Here is a 22,228-nt window from a genome sequence, read left to right as displayed (position 1 = left end):
TATAATAAAACATTTCTAAATGTATAGATACCACGAGAGGCTAATTAATTAATTAATTAATTAATTTGTAGTAGTGGTCGGTCAAAATATTATATAACCCTCATAGAAACCATGGTCTCATACACATCAACTTCACATGGTATAAAACATTCTAAGATTAAATTTTTAAATTGCTAACCATCTAATTAAAAAACGAAAAAGATTTGAGACCTACAATGGTGGTACATGTCTGCGCGTGTATTTGGGACAAATCTTAAAATTCAAAGGGTCAAAAGACTCAAAACAAAACCCAGTCGTCTATACTGTATAACTTAGTATTATAATATTAATCAACTTGTGGCGTGTTCTGTCACCTTACATATCTTTTTCTTCTTTATTAGTGATTTGGTCTTCCCATTCCATCTTTTCCTCTCTATATATAATCCCCTGCTTATCCCTAAGTTTAAGTCCAAATAAACCCATCTCATACTCCAAGTTCAAAAACTCTCTCTCTCTCTCTCTCTCTCTCTCTCTCTGTGTCTGTAAGAGCTTAGAATTCATTGAGGATTAATGGAAGTTCAAGTGATCAGAGGTTGTTGGTCTGCAAAACATGAAATGAGTTCTGAAGAGGGCATGGACATCAGGAGAGGTCCATGGACAGATGAAGAGGACTTTACGCTCAAGGGTTATGTCACCATCCATGGTGAGGGTCGCTGGAACTCCGTTGCACGCTGCACAGGTAAACCTCTAATTAAACGCATGCTGCATGCTTCTTCCCCATAATATATATTAACCTTCGCGTTGTCTCTGCTATCTGTTCTTTCTAAGTTCAGTTAACTGTAAGCATCGGAGAAAAGGAACAAAAAAACAAGCCTTGATTAATGAAGAACTCAATTATTTTTGCAATAGTATTGTTCGGGAATTAGAATCCACAGCCAAAATTTTCAGATTTGTTCGTTCATGTTTTTGTCTCTTAACTTCTATATTCGATAAAACTACACAGGTTTGAAGCGAACCGGTAAAAGCTGCAGATTAAGGTGGTTGAATTACTTACGCCCTGACGTTAAGCGTGGGAATATCAGCCTCCAAGAACAGCTATTGATTCTTGAGCTTCATTCTCGTTGGGGCAATAGGTACTACTTTTCGATTCTCCTACATATATATATATATATATATATATATATACACAACACACACACACACACAAAACATGTTTGTGTCTCTAACCTTAATTAGAATGAATCGAATCTAATCTTTGTTTGTTGTTTTGAAACATTACAGGTGGTCCAAAATAGCACAGTATCTGCCTGGAAGAACAGACAATGAGATAAAAAACTATTGGAGGACCAGGGTCCAAAAGCAGGCTAAGCAACTCAAATGTGACGTCAACAGCAAACAATTCAGAGACACCATGCGTTACGTATGGATGCCCCGGTTGATGGAGCGAATCCGGGCTGAATCCGAATCCAACTCGGATGAGCCCACCACTGGATACAGTACTGAATCTACCACTGATCACTTCCCCAACAATTCGACAGGACCCAACTCCTCATATCAAGTCGCTACTTCTCGGTCCGACCCAGCAGTTGAACCCTACTTCATGCATGCAATATCGAGTGGTTCCCCGGCTGCTTCATCGGAGGCCCAAGTTTCCTCCATCTCGGAACTATCTGAATGCTACAATATACCTGGGGGTAATTACACCGATAATTCTCTAAACGGGTCCGGACTATGCCAAAAGGGCTTGGAAATGGATATCCCATCGTTGGAGCATAGCAATGGGTGGTGTGGTGGTGGTGGAGACACATTGGATAGCTTGTGGAATGACGAGAACATGTGGTTTTTGCGACAACAGCTTTATGATTATGAGGTCTAAAACAATGAAAAAAAAGTAGAATTTCCATACGTGACGTATTTAATTAGGCATTCAAAAGAACAGTACTAGCATTGTTTTGATATTAACGTTGCCAATCACATAACTTAATTATGTGTGAAAAACATTTATATATATATATATATAAAAGATATGTTACTGTTACGGTGATTATATAAAAATAAATTTACGAACTGACATGGTTTCATATGATATTGTAGATCTATTTTATAATAAAAATAATTTTACAATTTGACGTATTGTATTAAATTAAATCACGTTAATTTGTGAGTTTATTTTTATAAAATTTTTTTTTGAATAAAAAAAATATATATATATAAGTAAAAAAGGGGGAAAGAGGAATCATGATGTTGTTACAAAGCTAAATATATTTGTTTAGATATCAATAACAATCCCTTGCTTATAATAATACTTAAGTTACATGTATTTTAAGCGAAAGGGCCATTAATTAATTAATTTGAGATCGAATTTGACTGGCGCTAGTTAGCTGCATGCTGGATCGATCCCGCCCATTATATATGATTGATTAGGGACGGGTGGATGGCATTGCTTGTACGCAAGTACCCGCATCTTTTCCGTGCGTACGTGAACTTTCTGGAAAATGACTGAATGATCAGCCTATTACTGTTTGATAGAGGAATGTAAACGCGCGTGTGGCCTGCATTTGGGTCAATGATAATGGAACATGAAAAAGTGAGGGTAACACGTAATAATAATTTTTCTTAATAATTAGTAATGGATCAGATCGATTTCGATTGTGAAAAGGAGTCGACAACCCGTGTTAAAATACAAGTTGTCTCGCTACAAACGTCACAGCAAGCCCCTCCCCCGGCTAAAAAAACTGGCAAAATAAACAAGTTTAAGAAACAGATCCTCATGATGATCATGATCATGATCATGATCATGTGTTGATTTTATTTATGGACAAATTTGAAACGTAATAGTAGGGGGAGGAGATCGATCTTATTTTTCTGCACACTTCACCTGCCTTTGATTTGGTGGGTCGGTGGCTTTAGCTTTTTTTTTTTTTTTAAGAGAAATAATTTACTAATAAAGAAAGTTTATAAAAATAAATTTATAAATTGAGATGAGTTGATTTAATATGTTAGATTATAAATTTAATTTTATAAATAAAGTAGATTTATGCCAATTTGTTAATTAATTTTTGTAAGATTTTTTTTTTTTTTTTTTTTTAGTTGAGGACTTCTCCTTTTTAAAGATACTAGGACACTGGATTTTATGGGTAAGGCACGTGCAAGATATATGCGAACAAGAAAAATATTAACTCAACTTAAAAGTATAATCGTAAATTGTATAAATGTCACGTAATTATTTTGAAAAATAATAAAATTTATTATTAAAAAATTAATTTTTTTATATAGATCTCATATTTTATTTATTTATTTTTAAATAATTACGTAACAATTACATAATTTATGATTGTAAATATCTTTTTTCAAAATTAAGAAAAAATAAAATGGGAAAATAGAATGAAAAGATTAAAAAAAATGAATAAAATAATATGGTAAAACTGATTTGCAATGGCATGGAAAATGTCGCTGGATAAAGAGTTCTTGATGCAGCTCACGCACCGGTGGTAATTTACTAATCGAGTAATCGGAGTAGTACTTGAAATTGTCGCGTGCCGATCATATTGAGAGGACGGAGAATCCTTTGTTGGTGGTCATGCATATGGAAGATGGACACTCAAATTGGATCAAACAAAGGAGAACTAAAAAAAAATCAAGGGGATCGAGGAGAAGGAAAAAGAGTTGAGAAATTGAGAAATTTTGAGAAAAAGACAAAGGGGGCTTGAATATTACACCCTTCCTTCTAGCGAGAAATGGTCGTTTTTCTTCTCGAAGGAATCATCATGCCGAGCTTTTCTCGAGCGAGAGGAGAGAACAATTGAGAAAAACAATTGAGAGCACTTTTTCTTTATTCTTTTTCTAAACAAGTATATTGTATATCAATAAATATCTCATTTCAACTAGTACAATGCAGAAAAAATAAAATAAAATAAAGAGTAATATTAGATATAATTATAGGTTATGCAAGTACAGCGTATTCTTTTTAAAAAATAATAAAATTTATTATTAAAAAAATTAATTTTATTTTAAATAAATATGTAACACTTGCATCTTTTATAACTATAAATATCATTTATGATTCATAAAAGACTTGGGAAGAAATAAAAGTTTTAAGTGAGAAACTGGAAAATAATGCAAATGATTATAATAAAGGACTCTCGTACCATCTTGTTTGAAAGTATCTAAGAAAAAATGAAAGATGATTGTATGGTGATATATATATATATAAACATTAATGTCGTACCAGTTTCTAACAATTTATGGGACATTCAACGCGGGGTACCTTAATTGAAGCACTAGCTGCCGAAATCCTTGAAACAAGTACTCCCTCTAATATTATCTTAAGCAGCTTGCTGTCAACAAATTAGGCAGTCAACTCAATGGGAACAAAACAAATGAGGACGATATTATAATATTGGTCATAGTTGATATTACTTTGGAATTTGATCATCTTGTTTGATGCATGCTAGCTGCTTAATTATAAGTAGGTAATTGTCACTAACAGGTAAAAAGATCCACATCGCTCTCTTTTCTAAAACTATTAATCATGTTTCATCCGATTCATTTTATTTCAAAACGAGTGTGCAGAACTTGCATATTCTAAAATTGTATATAAAATTACATACTGAATTAAAAAAGAATAGCATTTTTTCGACCTTTAGAGATGAATACTCGATTTGAATGAATAAATAGTATAAGTAGTTCATCAATATTGCTTGTGTTTATAAAATAATGAGCACCAGTTCTAATAATCAAGTGTGAATAGGGTATCTGCGCAGACGGTCATGAAAAAGAGTTGCAAAAGAGAGGGGCCGGATGGCTGTATTGAATTTGGCACTTAATAAAAAATGGTCAACGTGAATGAAAGTGTAGAAAAAGGTTAGCAGCCAGACGACCTGGGCTCTGACTCTTACAAGAATTTATAACCTTTATCACTATAAATTGTCAATATGCAACAGCTAGCTGAGACTATTTAAGTTAAATTAATTGATTATACGAAGGGACTTTGGTACATGTAATGAGCTAAATTTCAAAATTTCTGTTCCAAAAGACCACCTTATTGCTACTGATCATCTACGAGTTAAACAAATTAAGTCGAATGTCGAGGACAACATGATCAGTCATTTGACAAAAGGTACTAGAGTATAATGATCTTTTATGTCCACTGTTGTAAGTTGGAAATCAATATTCCATATGTTCCCAATATTTTCTGCATTCATTCAATATTATTCAGCTCGCAATAGTCGTACCAGCCTTGCACATTGTACATCTTGTTATGATTAGTGGACGCTGACTTCTCGTGAATGAAAGGTATGTCACGGAACAAGAATAAAAAGATGTAAATTTAATTATTAATTTTATATTCTTAATATTCTCCCATCACGTCAGACTCATTTTTAATGAGTGAGTCAAACTCTTAAAATATTTAATTAAATAGAGTAGAGTAATAGAGTTAGAGTTCGAATCCAGAAATCATGTGCTAAATTCTAATATCGTGTAAAATCACTACTTATCCAAAGATTAAATTGATAAAAAAAATAATAAATTTAATTATTTATATTATATTTAAACTTGAGCTTTGAAAAATGCTATATGCAAATTCCACCTTCATTTGTAGAGAGAGAGAGAGAGAGAGATCTTGATCTTGATACCGGGACAAGCCCATTTTGAATAGTAGCCGTTTGGCATACCCACAAAAAGAAAGCGGGCCATTATGGGGTTAAACCACCAATATCCATTGGAAAATGGGATACAGCTATATGCGTTATTTCCACCATCTTGGGACAGGATTAGCTTGACTCCAATACAGAAAACAAACTCAAGAGTTTGGGGTCCTCCACTATTCACTCATCCCCTTGAGCATAATGTGCTGTACTATACTACTCTGTATGGCGAACGATCGCCAAAAGGAAAGAAATCTGAAAACTGCAGATAGAATGTGCATGGGATGACAAGTAGTTTGCTTTGAAACTGATCAGATTGTCAAAGCTCCCCATTAAATGCAGCATGCGCAATTGAGTGCAGGGAGATGAATATAGTACTACTTTGTTTTGCTGTCTTTTTGCATTTTTTAGACAGTACTCTCTGCTTCGTACTCATAACATCCGCAATGTCACGACACATTATCTTGTTGCCTTGTCATATTTTCCACTACAAAATATGCTTTTGGGACAACATTTTTAAGTACTATAAATGCCATCCATCCCGCCTGCCTCTTTTTTTTTTCTTTCTTTTTTCAAGAAGATAGTACTCTAATTTTATTGATTGTTCTCACTTATGACGAAAAAAAATCGTGATTACAATAGGATACCTGGAGAATACAAATAAGCAAAAAACCAAAACCCAGTCATCAAAATTGCTAAGACCTCCGGTTACAAAACAAAATATCAATGAAGTATAGGGTAAAAACAAAACTAGAAATTAGAGAACCAACCCTAGATCCCAAAAACAAATAAAACCTGCAAGAAAAGACACATGCAAATGATAATAAGAAAAACAAATAAACCAAAAAACAATTTACCAGGAACATCACTAGTACAAGATCGTGCCTGCCTCGTTGAATAAACTAAAATTAATTAATTTTTTTAGCTAGATATCATTGAAAGACCAAAGTTTAATTTTTATTTGGTTGTCATTTTGATTTTTTTTTTCCTTTGCTGTATTCTGAGATTATGTAAGTAGTTGAGCATGTTTAAATGCAGTGTGAAAGATACGGACATTTTTTAAAATGTTCGTCTTTTAAGCCCTTATCTTTTACATGTGGTAATTTCAAATATGTGATATCCTGATCCTCCTCCTGACATGCATTGTGGAGAGCAACTGAAGGTCATTATTAATTCAAATCTTAGAGAATTCCAATATCATTCCATCACCAATATATATATATATATATATATATATATATATATCATATTAATTAGCATGCCATATTCTCACACTAGCTAGCAAATCTCATGGCTTCCATATCCCATCTCCAACTCAGTCTCTTGCTTCTACTTCCTTCTCTGACGTTCACTATCACTTTGGCATCATCTTCTTGGAGTTCTGCGAAAGAGATAAACTACAACAAGTGGATATCATGGAACATCAAAAATTATCAACAGAGGGCCACTTTGAAAGGCACCGAATCCATTGTGCTTGAAGCACGAGGCCGAGGCCGAGGCGCAGCCAGGAAAGTAGTCCTCCTGGATGCGAAGCTTAGAAAAGCAGAGATGAACAAAGTGAGTTTAAGTGTCAGTCAAAATGGGAGCGGGGGGGACTTCAAGACAATCGGAGATGCTCTAAACAGCATCCCATTACCTAACACTAATAGAGTGATCTTGCTTATCAAACCAGGTGTTTACAGGTATATTTGTTTACTGCTCCCTGAACCTTAGCTTATTCTTCGTTTTAAAAACCTAAACATGATCTAGATTTATAATGGGAAGGTATGATCGTGGAGACTCTAGGGAAAAGATTAGCATCCCTAGAGCGTTGCCATTTGTTACATTTGCAGGGGATGCGAATGAACCACCAACCATTACTGGGAATGACACGGCCTCGGTGGCTGGAAGAGATGGGACGCCACTTGGGACGTTTCACAGTGCAACAGTTGCCGTCGATGCAAATTTCTTTGTTGCCATCAACGTGAAGTATGAGGTAAAACGACAAGTAGTCGTACAGTGTGAAATTCCTTTTATCTTAAGGGCATGCTTGTTTGGGTAAATCAAAATTTCTAAAATTTTTAAAATTTCTCTTAACTTAAGTCTTAACTATCATTCAAACACAAAATATTTTTTTATTCTAAATTTTAAATTTTTTCAACTAATCATTACGCTAAAATAGTAATGTATTTAGAACTTTGAGGCTACTTAATTTAATGGTGCTTGTTTATTGACATTTTAAATCATTTGAAAAAATAAAGGGAGCAGGTTTATATATATATATATATATATATATATGAGTAATGTTATCACAATTTTTATCTCATTATATAAGATGTGATATATTTATTATTATTAGATGATAAAGAATTATCTAACAAAAGATGATCTAAGTAGGACTGTTCATTCGGGTTCCGGCCCAAAAATCCGGATATACCTAGACCGGAACCTAAGTTTCAAACTTGGGCTGGAACCCTTTTTTTTTTTTCATTTCAGTTTTTCTTTAAAATATATATTAATAATTTGAGTAGAGAGAATACATCAATCTTGTACTTGGACCAATATACAAGCCGCCAGGGAGAATACAACAATCTGTCATAAAAATTCGTAGTCAAATTGTCTATGATATCTTCTAGAATTTCGTTTGTTTTCGGAGATGAGATGAGATTAAAGTTAAAAAGTTGAATAAAATATTGTTAGAATATATTTTTTAATATTATTTTTATTTTGAGATTTGAAAAAATTAAATTGTTTATTTTATTTTGTATTGGAAATTAAAAAAATTATAATGATTAGATGAGATGAGATGAGATGAAATGTTTTTCCAAAACAAACTAGGCCTTAGCTTCCACTGCTGGGTGTGTTGCAATAAGCCACAAAAACCAAGTTAGCCTTACGGTCTCTCCCTGCTATAATGAGATTGAATATGGCGTCCCTTAAAAACTCGTTGGATTTTGGAAAATCGTCTGACTCTAGTTTCAATGTTCCTTCTTCTTCATGAGCTATATAAGCTATCAACAAGTCGGATTTGGCTTCTTCTATCTTCTGGGTTTTGCTTCGCCTCAGTTCTTCTCGCCTGGATGAGATAGCATGGTATAGGAATTGATTAAAAAAAAAAGATTGGGTACTGGGGGTTTTGCAACCCGGATTTCAGTGATCCGGATTGGAAAAAAATCCATTCCGGATGGACAATCCTAAATCTAAGGTAATAAATGTGTCACATTTTATATAATAGAATAAAAGTTAGATGGTAACGTGGTATATTGAATTTTCTTATATATATATTTATATATATCAATCTCATTCTAATTAAGGGTATGTTTAACTCTTTAACGAAAATTAGAGCTCATGCTTCTAATTTTGATGGCTTTTTTTGCTGTTTCTTATCCTATAATATTTAAAGACAATCGCCTCACACAAATGACATCATGGTAGACAAAGATTCCACTTGTGCTTGAAACATTGAGAAAGTCCAAACAAAAATGCCACACATGTTCATGGCTTCCTAGAACGGATGGAGATTGCTACATTTTATAAATTTAAGATTCCAAAACAAAAATATCCTTACAACTACAAACACAACGCCCACACCACTCACCAGTGTATAAATCTAATCCAAATTTTTTATTATTTTTTTTATTTTTAAATTTTTTTTAATCATATTTGTTATTGAGCAGAGTAGATATTTCGTTTGTTTTCGTAATTTTTCTCAATTCATTTTATTTTATAATTATAATTTTTTTAAATTCTTACACAATAAAATAAATAATTTAATTTTTTTAAATCTTAAAAATAAAAATAATATTAAAAAAATATTTTAATAATATATTATTTAATTTTTAATTTTATCTTAATTTATCTTATCTGTAAAAATAAATCAGGAACAAGCATAGCAGAGTTTTTTTATATATCTTTTGTTATTCTGTTAAATTTCTGGAAAAGTAGAACACCGCTCCACATGAAATTGGATCCATCGGAGGACAAGGCGTTGCGCTTCGCATTTCTGGGACCAAGGCTGCATTCTATAACTGCAGTTTCTATGGGACCCAAGACACACTCTACGATCACAAGGGCCTTCACTATTTCAATAATTGCTTCTTCCAGGGCTCGGTGGATTTCATCTTCGGCTATGGCAGATCTCTTTATGAGGTCAGTCAATCATCAACAACAGCATACCCAAATAGGCCATGCTTAGTCTCATTATTAGTGCCCAGAACATCAGGAATGCTTTATTTGGGCTGAATAGAAATTTTATTGTGTGTATATACATGGGCATGCAGAACTGCTATTTAAACTCCATTGCAAAGAAGGTGGCCTCCCTCACAGCCCAAAAGCGAAGCAATGCCTCATTGGGAAGTGGGTTTTTGTTCAAAGACAGTGTAGTAACAGGGAGTGGCCAGGTTTACCTTGGCAGAGCATGGGGTGAGTATTCCAGGGTGGTTTTCTCATACACATTCCTGGACAAGGTTGTTCTTCCCCAAGGGTGGAGTGATTGGGGCGATCAAAAGCGGGATTCGTAAGTATATATATATATATATATATATATATATATATAGCACTACTACTCTAGGAAAATCAAATATGATCATCAAATGATTCATTAAAATCAATATTAAAGCTACTGATCAGTTCTTGCGCATGATCTGTATATTCTTTGGAGTTGTTGCAGAGGAGTGTATTATGGAGAATACAAATGTAGTGGACCAGGAGCCAACTCAACAGGAAGAGTGCCTTGGGCGAGAATGCTCACCGATGAAGAGGCTGAGCCTTTTATTGGGACTCACTATGTTGAAGGCAATACTTGGCTCATAAAACCTTTTTAGGTAATTATTATTATTTTCTTTTTTTCCAACCATCCTCATAAAATATAATATTGCTTCGTAGCAGCTACTTGGTGAAAATTTATATTAATATTCATTGTCATTTATTTAGTAATATTGAAGTACTGCAATTAAAAAGAACTAAAATTATATATAATATATATGTGTAAGCTATAACGTACAAGTGAAATAAAATTATTGCAAGGATTTTCAGAATTATGATGGAATATCGATCTCAAGCTAGCAATTGATCCTGAGCCATATATACATATATATATATATATATATATATATATGTATATAGCTAGTGCACTTTGTGGAGGACCCTGCTGGCCTGACCCCAAAAAATGTGTGCACTATTGAAAATGGAGGCATGCAACAGTATAATATATATTGTCGATCGATAGTGGAATCATGAATACCGGAGTATTAATTGGCATCACTTCATGAATTATTAACCGAAGCTTTAATTCTAACAACAATACCACTATCATGCTAACTCCTATACATACACACACACACATGATATATAAAAGAAACGTGAGGTACCATGTAAACTCGGTAATAATCAAAGAATAAACAATTAACGCTTTATTAATATACCAGTATACAACTTTCCGGCCTTGTACAGAAATATATAATATGTATGGATATATATGTGTGTGAGTGTGTGTGTGTATAAACCACATGTACTGATCGTCGAAATCATCGATATATACATGTTTATATATATAACCAGAGGAGAGGGATACTGCATGCATGCATAGATAATTGAGAAACAACTCTAGATGATCAGCTAATTATATATTTCTAAGGCCAAACGCAGGACTTAGCTATTTTCCAATTCTGAGCATCCTCGACGTTGTCAACGTTTTTTGCAATATTAATACATGATCCAATGTCGAAGTAGCCAAGGTACTCTTGGTTGGAGGGAACTTCTGCATTCCCATGGTTTCCCGGATTGTGATTTTTGCCGGAGTTAGCCTCGGCCTTGATCGTGATCCCCTCCATAGCCAAAGTACTAATGTGATCACTTTGGCGGAATCTCATTAGAGCTCCCAATAACAACACTAGCGAGGCCATATATATCTGAATTTAAGCCTTTTCGAGAGACGATATTGGACAGGAAGACAATCATTTATATATAAACTTCATGAAGTTGAGCAGCTCCTGCATTTACAAACCTAGCTAACATCGCCTTAACTACCACTTCTAAATCATTGAATAAGATTCAAGCAATATATGTGCCACTTGTCTTCCTCATAATTAAAATATATTTCTAATTTTCTTTTACTTTCTTTTTTCTCAAGCAAGGCTATTACGAATATATCCTAGCTAGTCTTACATTTTCTAATTGACAGATGGGAAGCAGGAGAATTCTCGGTAGTGATTGTGTGGCCAAATTAAAGGTAGCTTCTTCGTGTAGCTTATATATATTGCTGTCCTTGGAAATATATATATTTTGAACGTGAGTTTCTTAATTATGTCATGCAATTCCTGCCATGGAAGTAGTGTGAGAGCTAGGTTGGCCATCTAGCTAGCTTTTTTTACGAAATAATTACATGATCGAGTCAATGAGCGTTGGACAACCCCATGACTCACGAGAAAGACAGATATATATATATATATATATATATATATATATATATATATATAATGTTTCTGTTCAAACTCATGTACGTGATCGATGGAATCAAACGATCTCTATAATCTGATTTACGACTATACCTATCAACCCTAGCTATCGACATGTAAATACATATATGGTATATATATATCAACATCATTTATATACAATCTCTCTCTCTGCTCAAACCATTTTCCTGAAATTATTTTATCATGTGAAACTAATTTCAAAACCTAATTAAGGACCTCATCACCATCTTGCATCCTGTAGACTGCATTATTGTGAATTAATATCCTGAGTGAGAAGACATGATCGATCCTTATGTCACTTATATATTGACTCTCTTTATGATCAGCTTATGCAGATAAGATATGCCTGCATGATGATAATAACAAGATTTATAAACAGATATTCAGATTTCCCAAACAGTGAAAATTTGAAAAATCTTTTCGAAGAAGAAATTGTACATATCTCAAAACAGCCTAAAGCCTTGTCCAATATCTCGAGTCTTTACAATTTTCATACCTAACGTCATTAGTATTTATCAATATTCAAATTATGGCTGTCTCAGTCATCTTGAGAAGAAACCCCCGGCCGATAGATGTTGTCAGAGTTACTATTGGCAGTGAGACCGAATGCAGGCAATTATTTCTCTCCTCGTTTTTTTAGTAATTAGCAGATCGAACTTTTCATCCACTAAGAGATCCTTCACTAATTAATAGTATAATATTATATATATGCAGTATGCTGCTTTTACGTTATTGTAAGTTAGTCAAGTACTGGTACTGCAATAGGAAACGTCTTATTGGAAAGCTGAGTTTGTGCACCAAATCGAATAGACATATAAGATATCTATTTAATAAAACGATATGAATTAAAGACATAAATAATTTTTGAGATAGATGACTTTCTCCTTAAATTTTTTATTTTTTTTCAACAAAAAAAAATCGTTGATATACAGTTTAGTGCGCCAAACGGTTTGTACCTATCAAGGCTCTTAGATATATGATCATACCCCATATATATATATTTATATATCATAATATATATATATATAACTACAAGAAAACTGTTTATTTGTAACTAGTTATTTTTTATAAAAATGACTATTTTATGCTAAAATAAATATATTTTCATAGTAAATAGTCATTATTATTATAAATAATTCGTCATAAATATATGCTCGTTTTTATTATAGTGTGTATATATATGTATACGTAGCTAATTAAGAATGTCTGCATCAACTAAGTGGACCTGAAGTTGTGAACATAATTGTTAAAACGATTGGGACACAAGACCAATTTCTAGATCACCAACATGGGAACTAAGACATTGGTATCGTGTAATTTTCCTAGGTATACCTAATTAATTCAATGATCGAGGTAACAACGCGTGCGTGCGACAAGAACAAGTCGGACAGAGACACAAAGATAGCATTGGTCCACTAAAATACCACATAGTGCAGCTTACAGATTACACCTCGATCGGTGTGATGAATGATCAATATCCTTGAGATGATTTTGCACTGCTGAGGTTGGCAATTAATAATCTACAAGAGTGTATATATCGTACGTACTAGCTACTGAGGTGTATATATATATATATATATAGAAATTCAACGAACATGGAAATCAATTAGCTAGCTGGACCAACCAGCTTGAACAATAGACATATAGGCCAGACCATGTACCTTGAGGAAAATAATTCTTCCTAGAGCACAAAAATAACGATATATATATATATATATATATTGTGTGTGTACGTACGTACGTACGTAGAGATCAGATTTTATGCGAAATGCAGATAATTACCCATAAATTATATATTCTAGTGGTATTATATATATATAGTTGTTCTAGCTAGGTTTTCTTTTATGAAGATCATCAAGACTTTATGGAGGGTCAACGGCGGATCTGTCAATTTGGGAGAGAAAATTATATGACATTTCATTTTATTATAAGTTCAAACCAAAAAGAAGGTTTAATGACGTTTTCTAAAGGACAGTAGTCAATTTGTAATGATCATTGACCAGAATTAGGAGATCATCGAAATACTTTTTATCATTTATCAGCTTGAAATAATAAATACTAATATAAAACTAAAGATCGAGTACTAGTGTTTGAAGCTAAATATTCTTAAACTTCAAACACATGCAACTTAAGGCATATAATTATAAATAAAATATATACAACTAACTAGTAATTAAATATAATTAAATCATTTTTTCCTCTTCCTATTAATGATCTGTTTCCTATATATAAATGGTACATGAAGATTGTGTACGTACGTCGTTTGATCAATTCATGACTAAGTTTTTATCACCATGATGAGTACTATGAATCTTGAAGAGATCGATACGTGAATCTCCCAATCGGAGAGAATAGGCAGCCTTCTTGTACTCGTCCCAAGTGAATGGCTTATAGAGACTTGGTTTCTGTGGAGAGACCAACTCTGGTAGAGGAGAGATCCATGCATTTAGGGGTGGAGCCCCGAAATATGCCATTGACATTCTTGGCTTCATTGCATTTGATAAAGCTCTGTGTCTCACGCTCAAAAATCTCCCATTTGTCAAAGCCTAATTCATCATTGCCAATGTAAATAACTCATCAATTAAGTTAGCTAACATATATAATAATATTCTCCTTTAAATTTAATGCATATCTTAGCATTAATAAATACTTCTGAGTTTTATTCCGACAATTTTAATTTAGAAATTAATACAATTTGAATATTACCAACCTGTAAGGCATCACCCACGAACACAAAGAATTCACCGGGGTCAGGATGTACAGGAACCCACAAGCCATCGTGCAAAGCTATTTGGAGGCCCCCCACGTCGTTGGATCGCAAGATGGTCAAGATCTGAGGGTCAGAATGTTCCCCAAATCCTATCCGATTGTTTTTGCACTGATAAAGTTTTGGAGATGGGTCCCAATCATCGATATCTTTCACTGGAGGATAGTGGTTGAACCTGAGAAGTGAGTCACTATGGACGTCTCTGATAAGCCTACTTAAGACGCACTTGTCCTGGACCCACAGGCCTTCAGCCACTAGATCAAGAATCTCACATGCTAATTCTTTCATTGCGTGTACGTAATTATTCACTGAACAACTGCATAAATACAAAAAGAATAACATGATAACAAGATTAAAAAAAAAAAAGGTATATGATCAACAGATTGGAACACGTGGAGTGTTTAGTTTCACTCTGTTCCTTGATTTGATTGTAAAGTTATTTTCCTTTTGACTTTGTTTTTGGGAAAGTGGGAGTAGTCACAGTACTACTTCTAAATGGGGGCCGGCCGGGGTCCAATTCAAGCGCTAGCTCATGTTTTTAGGACAAGAATTTGCATATTGTCTTCCCTTGTCAATGTGCATGAGTCATTGAGTACTCGTACTTAACGCAGACTTGGAAAGCTAGGCAAGATTCAAGGAATTCGTACGTCTCAACCTTCACATGGCATGCTCGCTTCATCTTAGAACAAGATCATCGACGAGACAGTATACTTAATTTACGATTCCTTTTCAAGACATGTGTTGAAAAGAACAAAAAAATAATAATCTTCGAAAACTCATCGAGCACAGGTTTGATTATTCTTCCTGGCTGCTCATGCAGTATACTTAAATTATTGAAAGAGGCATATATATATATGAGATGACATGCATGCAGGCATGCGTTTTACAAAGTTTTGGTGGCTGACAGTCATAAAGCAAAAGTCTTCCCCTTTATTTAGTTTCAAGTTGACAGCAAGAGATTACAAGGTCATCTGGGGATGATTGTTTTCCTATCTGTCGGGTATGCAAGTTTGCTATTTGTCCAAGTTTAGATTTTTTTGGGAGTTTGAGATAGAAGATAGAGTAGTACGTATAGTACTTGCCACTTGGGGGGTCCTAACAGCTAACTTTACACCAATTAATGGTAGATATATATAAATGATCTCGCACGCTTATCTCTATTATAACATTCTCAATGGATTAATTAAAGTTAAAGGATATTTTTTATAAATATAAGATAAATTTAACTTTTGACTATTTCATTCACATAAATCTTCACATATTTGGAATAGTTATTTTTTTATTATATAACAATAAAATAATGTAAGATAAATTTAGTTTTGATTATTCACATTAAATCTTCACATTAGATTATCCATTTATTCATTATATAGTAATGAGTAACTAATAATTTTAAAAATATTTAATTTTTTTAATTATTAATTTATTTTATTTTATCATATTTTACTATTCTACCTATTATATATTAATTAATAATCATATTCTAATTAAATTAATATATCACTAACTCAAATTAATATATCAATTGTGATAAAATATGTGATAGAAAAAAATGGAGAGATACATAATTGATAAAATATATATTTGATATATGCACAGTAACCTTTAAATTTAGAAATTTTTTTAAAAGTTACTATAACTAAATTCTAATTATTTAGTTAATCCATTGTGAGTATATTTTGTTATCTAATAGCTAAATACTCAATAAATTTAACTTTTAACTAATCCATTGAGAATGTTCTAATAAAAAACCATAACCGTAGGCCCCGCGCGACTAAGATCATAAAAAGTCTACTATAATTCTATATGCTCAAAGATTTTTAAAGTCCATTGATGAGGGATCGATGCCATGAAAGAAAACAAGTCCAACTACCTTCAAGGGTCTACCCGATATATATATATTATATAATTGTAGAGTTTTAATTAATTAATTGAATCCAGCTTTGTTTTCTCGTTAAGGAACTATGTCCTTTTCTAGGATATATACCAAGCACTACTAAACAAATCTTCCTAGCCATTTCATCTGAGAATTAAATTTATTAAAAATGCAAAAAACCCCTTCTTTACAGGCAATCGAAGGGACATTGGTCGGCGTTTCTTTATATTTTTACATGTTCCGGCCGTCATTATATATCTATATATATGTTGAGCATTAAATAAATTAACAGAAATTGAATCAAACACGTACGGCGCCACAATCTCGCACGAAACGCGCGAACCTGTTGGACACAGAAGAAACAGAGAGTAGAAGCTGCCTTGTTTTCTATATATCCTCTTCCTTATTAAATTTTATTGTCTCTTTATCACCATTGTTGGCTCATGCAGTGAAAACGTAACGTAAATGTTTGACTTAAATATATAGTATGCAAAAATTTAAATTCCAAAAAGAAGAAGACGGAGAAGAAGAATATTGGATGAGGTGTAAATTACCAGAATTTTGTTGGGTCGTTGGAGATATGTGTGGATCTTTCGGAAATGGAGAGAGGGTCGGTGTGAAGGAGAAGGTATTCGAGCTCACCCATATCGCCATTGCGGCCAATGTTTTTGCACCCATAACCAAAAGGACTGGCTGGACCAGCTCGTTGCTTCTCTGCGGCGGCTTTCTCAAAAAACTCAGCACTTTCCTCTTCCATTCTAGCAATTATCTCCTTTGAAATACCATGGTTAACCACCTTGAAGAAGCCGAACTCTTCGCTGGCTTTCACGATTAGTTCCGATAACATTGACCTATTGAGATAAAGATCAATGGTCGGTATCCCTACTGCCTTTGTTTTCTTGCTTCTTATTGGGGTGGGAGAGGGCACCACCATGTTTATTGTTTCTGGCTGATATGGGTTGGGATTCTAAGAAAGAGGTAAAGAGTAAGAATTTGAGTTTGAACTTTGAAACTCTGGAGGTATGGTCATGTTTGAGGTGGTGCTATATATACACAATGGGAAGAGAGAGAGAGAGAGAGACTACTATGTCTATATATTATAATTCACGAGTCTTAAATAACCAATAATATATAATATATATTTAATTAAAGAAAGTATCGTATTTTACGAGACGTGGATGAGTCATTGAGTATTTTGTATAATAGGCATGATGGTCTAAGAAGAATATGCTGTTTTATTTTAGAATAATAAAAAAAAAAAATCATACGTCACACACTTCAAGCTGTGATTTATCTTTTTATTTTAATTTTTAATATATATTTATTAAAATAAAATGATAAAAATGATATCTTAATTATACAAAAATATGTGGTGTAAGATTTTTTTGTAGAATTTGTTTTTATAATTTTAAATATCTCAAAAATGTCATAATTATATATATACATGTATACATACAGAGGAAATGAATAATTAGCTAGCTAGCCAGCCAGGGTGAGATGGATGGAAGATGGGGGGTGGGATGGAGGTCCTGGTAGCTAGCGGCTCTTTGTCCCCTTTGATTGGATTTTGTCACCTACGCTTAAATTTCAAAACCCTACTGTGGCCTTCAAACAGGACAGGCCAGGCCAGTGCGTTCGGCCGAAGTTCACATCACGCGTGGCGCATGTCAACCCTTTCCAAATTAATTTGACTCCCTTCTCAATGTCTCCTTGTCAAAAAATTCTATTTCTTCATTAATTAACACGCCAAACCTGCCCTAGTTCGCTCAAATATTATTTATTTATTTATTTCGTGAATCGTAATACTCTTGACATTAAAAAAAAATTATTTATTTGTGGCGAATTAATTTCAATGAAATGATTACTTATAACTAAAATTAATTGTGAAAAATCTTTTAATCACAATAAATTAGTCACAAAAGCTCATTTTTCTTAGGGCTGTACAGAAACCGACAGCACCGGCCGCCATCGACGCGAACCGACCGGCCACATCAGGAACCGGCAGGAACTGGTGGAGAACCGGTCGGCGTGCGGTGGAAATTTCAAGAAACCGAAGTTCAGCGGTTCGGTCTCGGTTTGAAGCTGGATTGGACCGTTGAACAGACCGATATAATAAAATCTTTTTTTTTTAATATACCCTTATCAAAACGGCGTCGTTCCGCCGTTTTAGTTAATAAGTATTACAACAGTTACTGGAACAATGCCGTTTGGCATTAAACCAAACGGCGTCGTTTTATTAAGGACGTAAGAAAAAAAAATAAGTCTGAAACGTTAAGTGGAACGGCATTGTTTCGTTAAGATTATTCTTCTTTCCCGATCTCTTTCTTCCCGCACTCTCATCTCTCTCTCTCTCTCTCTCTCTCTCTCTCTCTCCCTTGTAACTCTCTCTCTCTCCTATGCATCTCTCCTTCTCTCATTCTCTCTCATAATTCTCTCAGTAGAATTGTCAAAGAACCGACGTCGATCGAGAACTGACAGAGAACCGCCTCAATCAATGTCCTCCTCGCCATCGACCGGTTACAATCGGCACCTCACCCATTTTTCCAGACTTCGGTCGGCGTTAGTTTTGCTCAAAAACCGCACCGACAACGTCGATTTTCACCCCTAATTTTTCTTATAGTGATGAAAGGAAGTCGACCACATCATGTACTTATACCAAGAAATTTAAACTTTGATATTAATGCAGCTAGCTAGTTGATATAAATATAAATATATATATTGTTGATTATAAATTATAGGTAGGCCGTCCGTGCATGCAGGCCGGTTTATTATATTATATATTATATATATATCATGCATGGAAATAGAAACCGTCATGAGTTAAGATCAAAGAAAGAATTCACATGTATCAGATCATAGTACTTATACTGTAAATAAATAAATCATGCATGCTGCTACATCTTTTAAAAATTAATTATGTTATATATATATATATCCCACTATTTATTTATATAAGCCTAGGCGGCCGGCCTACTCGATCAGCTGGTATATATATAGCTATATATAATATAGCAATATCAAATGCTAATCAAATTAGCTCATGAGGCTATATATATATATATATATATATATATATATATATATAATAATGCTTTTTATCAAAATGAACTGTTCTTTTATTTTTGTCCTAATTAATTACTTCTCAAACGTATATACTCTTCGTTTATCTCTGTGATCAATATATAATCAGCTTAAAATGATTTTTTTTTTCTCGGTCTTATAATTGAGAAAGTTATAATAAATAAAAGAGATAATATTAAAATCAACTATATGTCGTCTTCATTTATTAAGTAAGACCTTCGATCTCATCAGCTTTTTTTCTTTATTTTTTCTCGTCACTTCTTCAAAAAGAAACTAATAATTAGACTGACTAGAATATGCACATTCTTAAATTAGTTACTTCCCTTTTTATAGGTTTATCAGCGAGCTAATGCGCTATTAATAGTTCATATATATAATATAATATATATATATATATATATATATATATATATATGCTAGCTGCTAGATGAATAAATTAATTAGCAACATTGCAATTGGAAACTCCCCATTTTAATTTTCTATCATTTGATTGTACGAATTAACAATTAGCTATATAGCTAGAACTTGTGTACTTAAGTTCCGGTGTTTTGAGTCATTCTAATATTCATGAACATGTTGAATTTTAAGTTTTCATCATTTCCCGATAGTAATTATGCTTGCAAAGAGTGTTGGTATTCTCACGATAATTGGATCGTAATTATTTCTCCCCCAGAAATTTCTCTCATGATCATGATCATCATGCATATATAAAAGAGAATTATATATATATATATATATATATATATATATATATATACACTCTCCTTAGAGAGAGTGAGAGAGGAAGAGAGATCGAAGGGGATCAGCTGATCATTCCTTATAAAAGTCCAAAAGCTCTATGCTTTTTTTGCATATACAAGCATGCAATAGCTAGCTTAGAGACAATAAATTAATACAATATTGTATTTTGGCTAGCTATAGCTCACTAGCTAATTGATAAAAGAATTAAAAAGTCTGAAGTTGTTGGTCTTCTTTTCTCATTGATTTGATAAATTATACATAATTAACCCGACCACCTATCATTATAAAAAAACCGAGTATTTGTGATGAGTTATTTACAATGAAAATTATTATTTATAATGATAATTGACTCATTTTAATAGAAAATTGTCATTTTCATAATAAATAATTGGTAATATGATCAAATAAACATTTTTCTTATAGTGTTTCCTAATTCCTACTATCGCCTTGTCCAAGAGAATAATTATACGTAGGAGGACCCTTATGTCAAAGAGATCATTTGAGATCGATATAATGATCAACCAAGCTGAATTAATATAGCTAGCAGCTAGGTACCTCGGTTTTTTCTTTTCTTTAATTTTATTTACACTAGCTAGTCTTATATACCAATGCATTGGGAAAAAGGTCTGAGCAGGCCGGCATCGATCCATTCACTATATATATTTTTCTTAGTTTGGGACCATGCAGTACTTTATCAGATAGTTCGATGGACATGAATTTTGCAAGCTATTGGCCGGAATCAGTTAATTATGATCACCATTTTATTATTAAATATTGCACTTTTTTTAATCCTCGTTTTGCTCGAAATTATTAATTGAAGTTGGTCGCCCAATTTAAAGACAACACGTATATATTATATATAGTTATTGGGTGCTTATAATTAGATGAGTGTTTTTTAATCCAAGCCCATCCTATGACACAGTGATTGCCTTTAATTAGATTCCCCAACTAGTATTGTTTGCACATAATTCATAGACACCAAAAAGAAAAGGAAAATTTAATTTTAAAAAAAAATTTACCAGATCTACTTTACAATAAAAATAGTTTTACAATCTAGCGTAATGCATCAAACCATATCAATTTACGAATATACTTTTATGGAATATTTTTATAGCTAAAGCATTTCTCATTAAAAATTAAGAAAAAAAACTTCAGATGTTAGCTAGAATATCGTGATTAATATGAGTGGTTCAAGATTAAACTTAAAAATTCAGAGAATGATCATTGATCTTCAATTATTAGAGAACTCATGTGTCCAATGGCCAGAACACAATAAAATTATTAGGCTAGCTGCATGATTAGAAGAAGATATCTTCACCAATTAGAATTGATGCATGTCGCACGCACAGCTAGGTAATGCTAGCTTGTTGAAGCAGCCTAGCTATAAATTAAGGGTTTTGATCATTCCCTTGAAATTAATTAATTAAATAATTAACATGACTAGTCTTAAATTGATGAAGATGTTGAAGGAGGTCGGCTAGCCCCAAAACATGGAGACCGGACAAATTAAGGAGTTATAAGGAAATTAAATTGAGAAGAGCCAGGCATTTGCTTTCATATATTGTATGACAAAAGGAGCTGTAGATTCTCAATAACATTTCTTCCTCTGATCTGCCTCCATGTGGCACCCTTTCGAGCCCTAATCGTCAGTAGTACTATGCATGCATGGGCGCTGACGTGA

At 33.2% G+C, this 22,228-nt stretch overlaps 3 protein-coding genes across 6 annotated transcripts; 2 read left to right on the top strand and 1 right to left on the bottom strand.

The window, feature by feature from the left end:
* Positions 1-444: 444 nt before the first annotated feature.
* Positions 445-1,870, top strand: LOC109011978 (transcription factor MYB108-like). Its single transcript, XM_018993390.2, has 3 exons — positions 445-718; positions 983-1,112; positions 1,261-1,870. Exons 1-3 carry the CDS (start codon positions 550-552, stop codon positions 1,853-1,855), a joined length of 894 nt encoding a protein of 297 aa, XP_018848935.1. The 5' UTR covers positions 445-549; the 3' UTR covers positions 1,856-1,870.
* A 5,031-nt stretch (positions 1,871-6,901) lies between these two features.
* Positions 6,902-11,904, top strand: LOC108984374 (probable pectinesterase 53). Of its 4 annotated transcripts, none has more exons than XM_035682845.1 (6): positions 6,902-7,309; positions 7,425-7,602; positions 9,552-9,755; positions 9,887-10,122; positions 10,276-10,429; positions 11,788-11,904. In XM_035682845.1, the coding sequence occupies exons 1-5, from the start codon at positions 6,918-6,920 to the stop codon at positions 10,427-10,429; spliced, it is 1,164 nt and encodes a 387-aa protein (XP_035538738.1). In that variant the 5' UTR covers positions 6,902-6,917; the 3' UTR covers positions 11,788-11,904. The 4 variants fall into 4 exon arrangements, with proteins under 4 accessions (XP_035538738.1, XP_035538737.1, XP_035538739.1 ...); XM_035682844.1 differs by having other exon boundaries at positions 7,413-7,602; XM_035682846.1 differs by having other exon boundaries at positions 7,392-7,602; positions 9,887-10,028.
* A 2,445-nt stretch (positions 11,905-14,349) lies between these two features.
* On the bottom strand, positions 14,350-17,678 carry LOC108982041 (gibberellin 2-beta-dioxygenase 2-like). The gene is made up of 3 exons (XM_018953307.2): positions 17,280-17,678; positions 14,793-15,165; positions 14,350-14,628 (listed from the first exon to the last, which is right to left on the bottom strand). Exons 1-3 carry the CDS (start codon positions 17,657-17,659, stop codon positions 14,350-14,352), a joined length of 1,032 nt encoding a protein of 343 aa, XP_018808852.1. The 5' UTR covers positions 17,660-17,678.
* Positions 17,679-22,228: the final 4,550 nt, after the last annotated feature.

The sequence above is a fragment of the Juglans regia genome, chromosome 11 (genome assembly GCF_001411555.2).
Source record: "Juglans regia cultivar Chandler chromosome 11, Walnut 2.0, whole genome shotgun sequence".
Lineage (NCBI taxonomy): Eukaryota > Viridiplantae > Streptophyta > Magnoliopsida > Fagales > Juglandaceae > Juglans > Juglans regia.
The sequence above is the reverse complement of the archived record's forward strand: the minus strand, read 5'-3'. Positions and strand labels throughout refer to the sequence as shown.

Excerpts from the sequence above, each read along its gene's own strand:
- LOC109011978 (XM_018993390.2), top strand. The coding sequence starts at position 550 with ATGGAAGTTCAAGTGATCAGAGGTTGTTGGTCTGCAAAACATGAAATG. Across the intron at positions 719-982 it reads CTCCGTTGCACGCTGCACAG|GTTTGAAGCGAACCGGTAAA; the intron begins GTAAACCTCTAA and ends AAAACTACACAG. Across the intron at positions 1,113-1,260 it reads CATTCTCGTTGGGGCAATAG|GTGGTCCAAAATAGCACAGT; the intron begins GTACTACTTTTC and ends GAAACATTACAG.
- LOC108984374 (XM_035682843.1), top strand. The coding sequence starts at position 6,918 with ATGGCTTCCATATCCCATCTCCAACTCAGTCTCTTGCTTCTACTTCCT. Across the intron at positions 7,603-9,551 it reads CCATCAACGTGAAGTATGAG|AACACCGCTCCACATGAAAT; the intron begins GTAAAACGACAA and ends CTGGAAAAGTAG. Across the intron at positions 9,756-9,886 it reads ATGGCAGATCTCTTTATGAG|AACTGCTATTTAAACTCCAT; the intron begins GTCAGTCAATCA and ends ATGGGCATGCAG.
- LOC108982041 (XM_018953307.2), bottom strand. The coding sequence starts at position 17,659 with ATGGTGGTGCCCTCTCCCACCCCAATAAGAAGCAAGAAAACAAAGGCA. Across the intron at positions 15,166-17,279 it reads AACGACCCAACAAAATTCTG|TTGTTCAGTGAATAATTACG; the intron begins GTAATTTACACC and ends GTATTTATGCAG. Across the intron at positions 14,629-14,792 it reads TCGTGGGTGATGCCTTACAG|GCTTTGACAAATGGGAGATT; the intron begins GTTGGTAATATT and ends ATGATGAATTAG.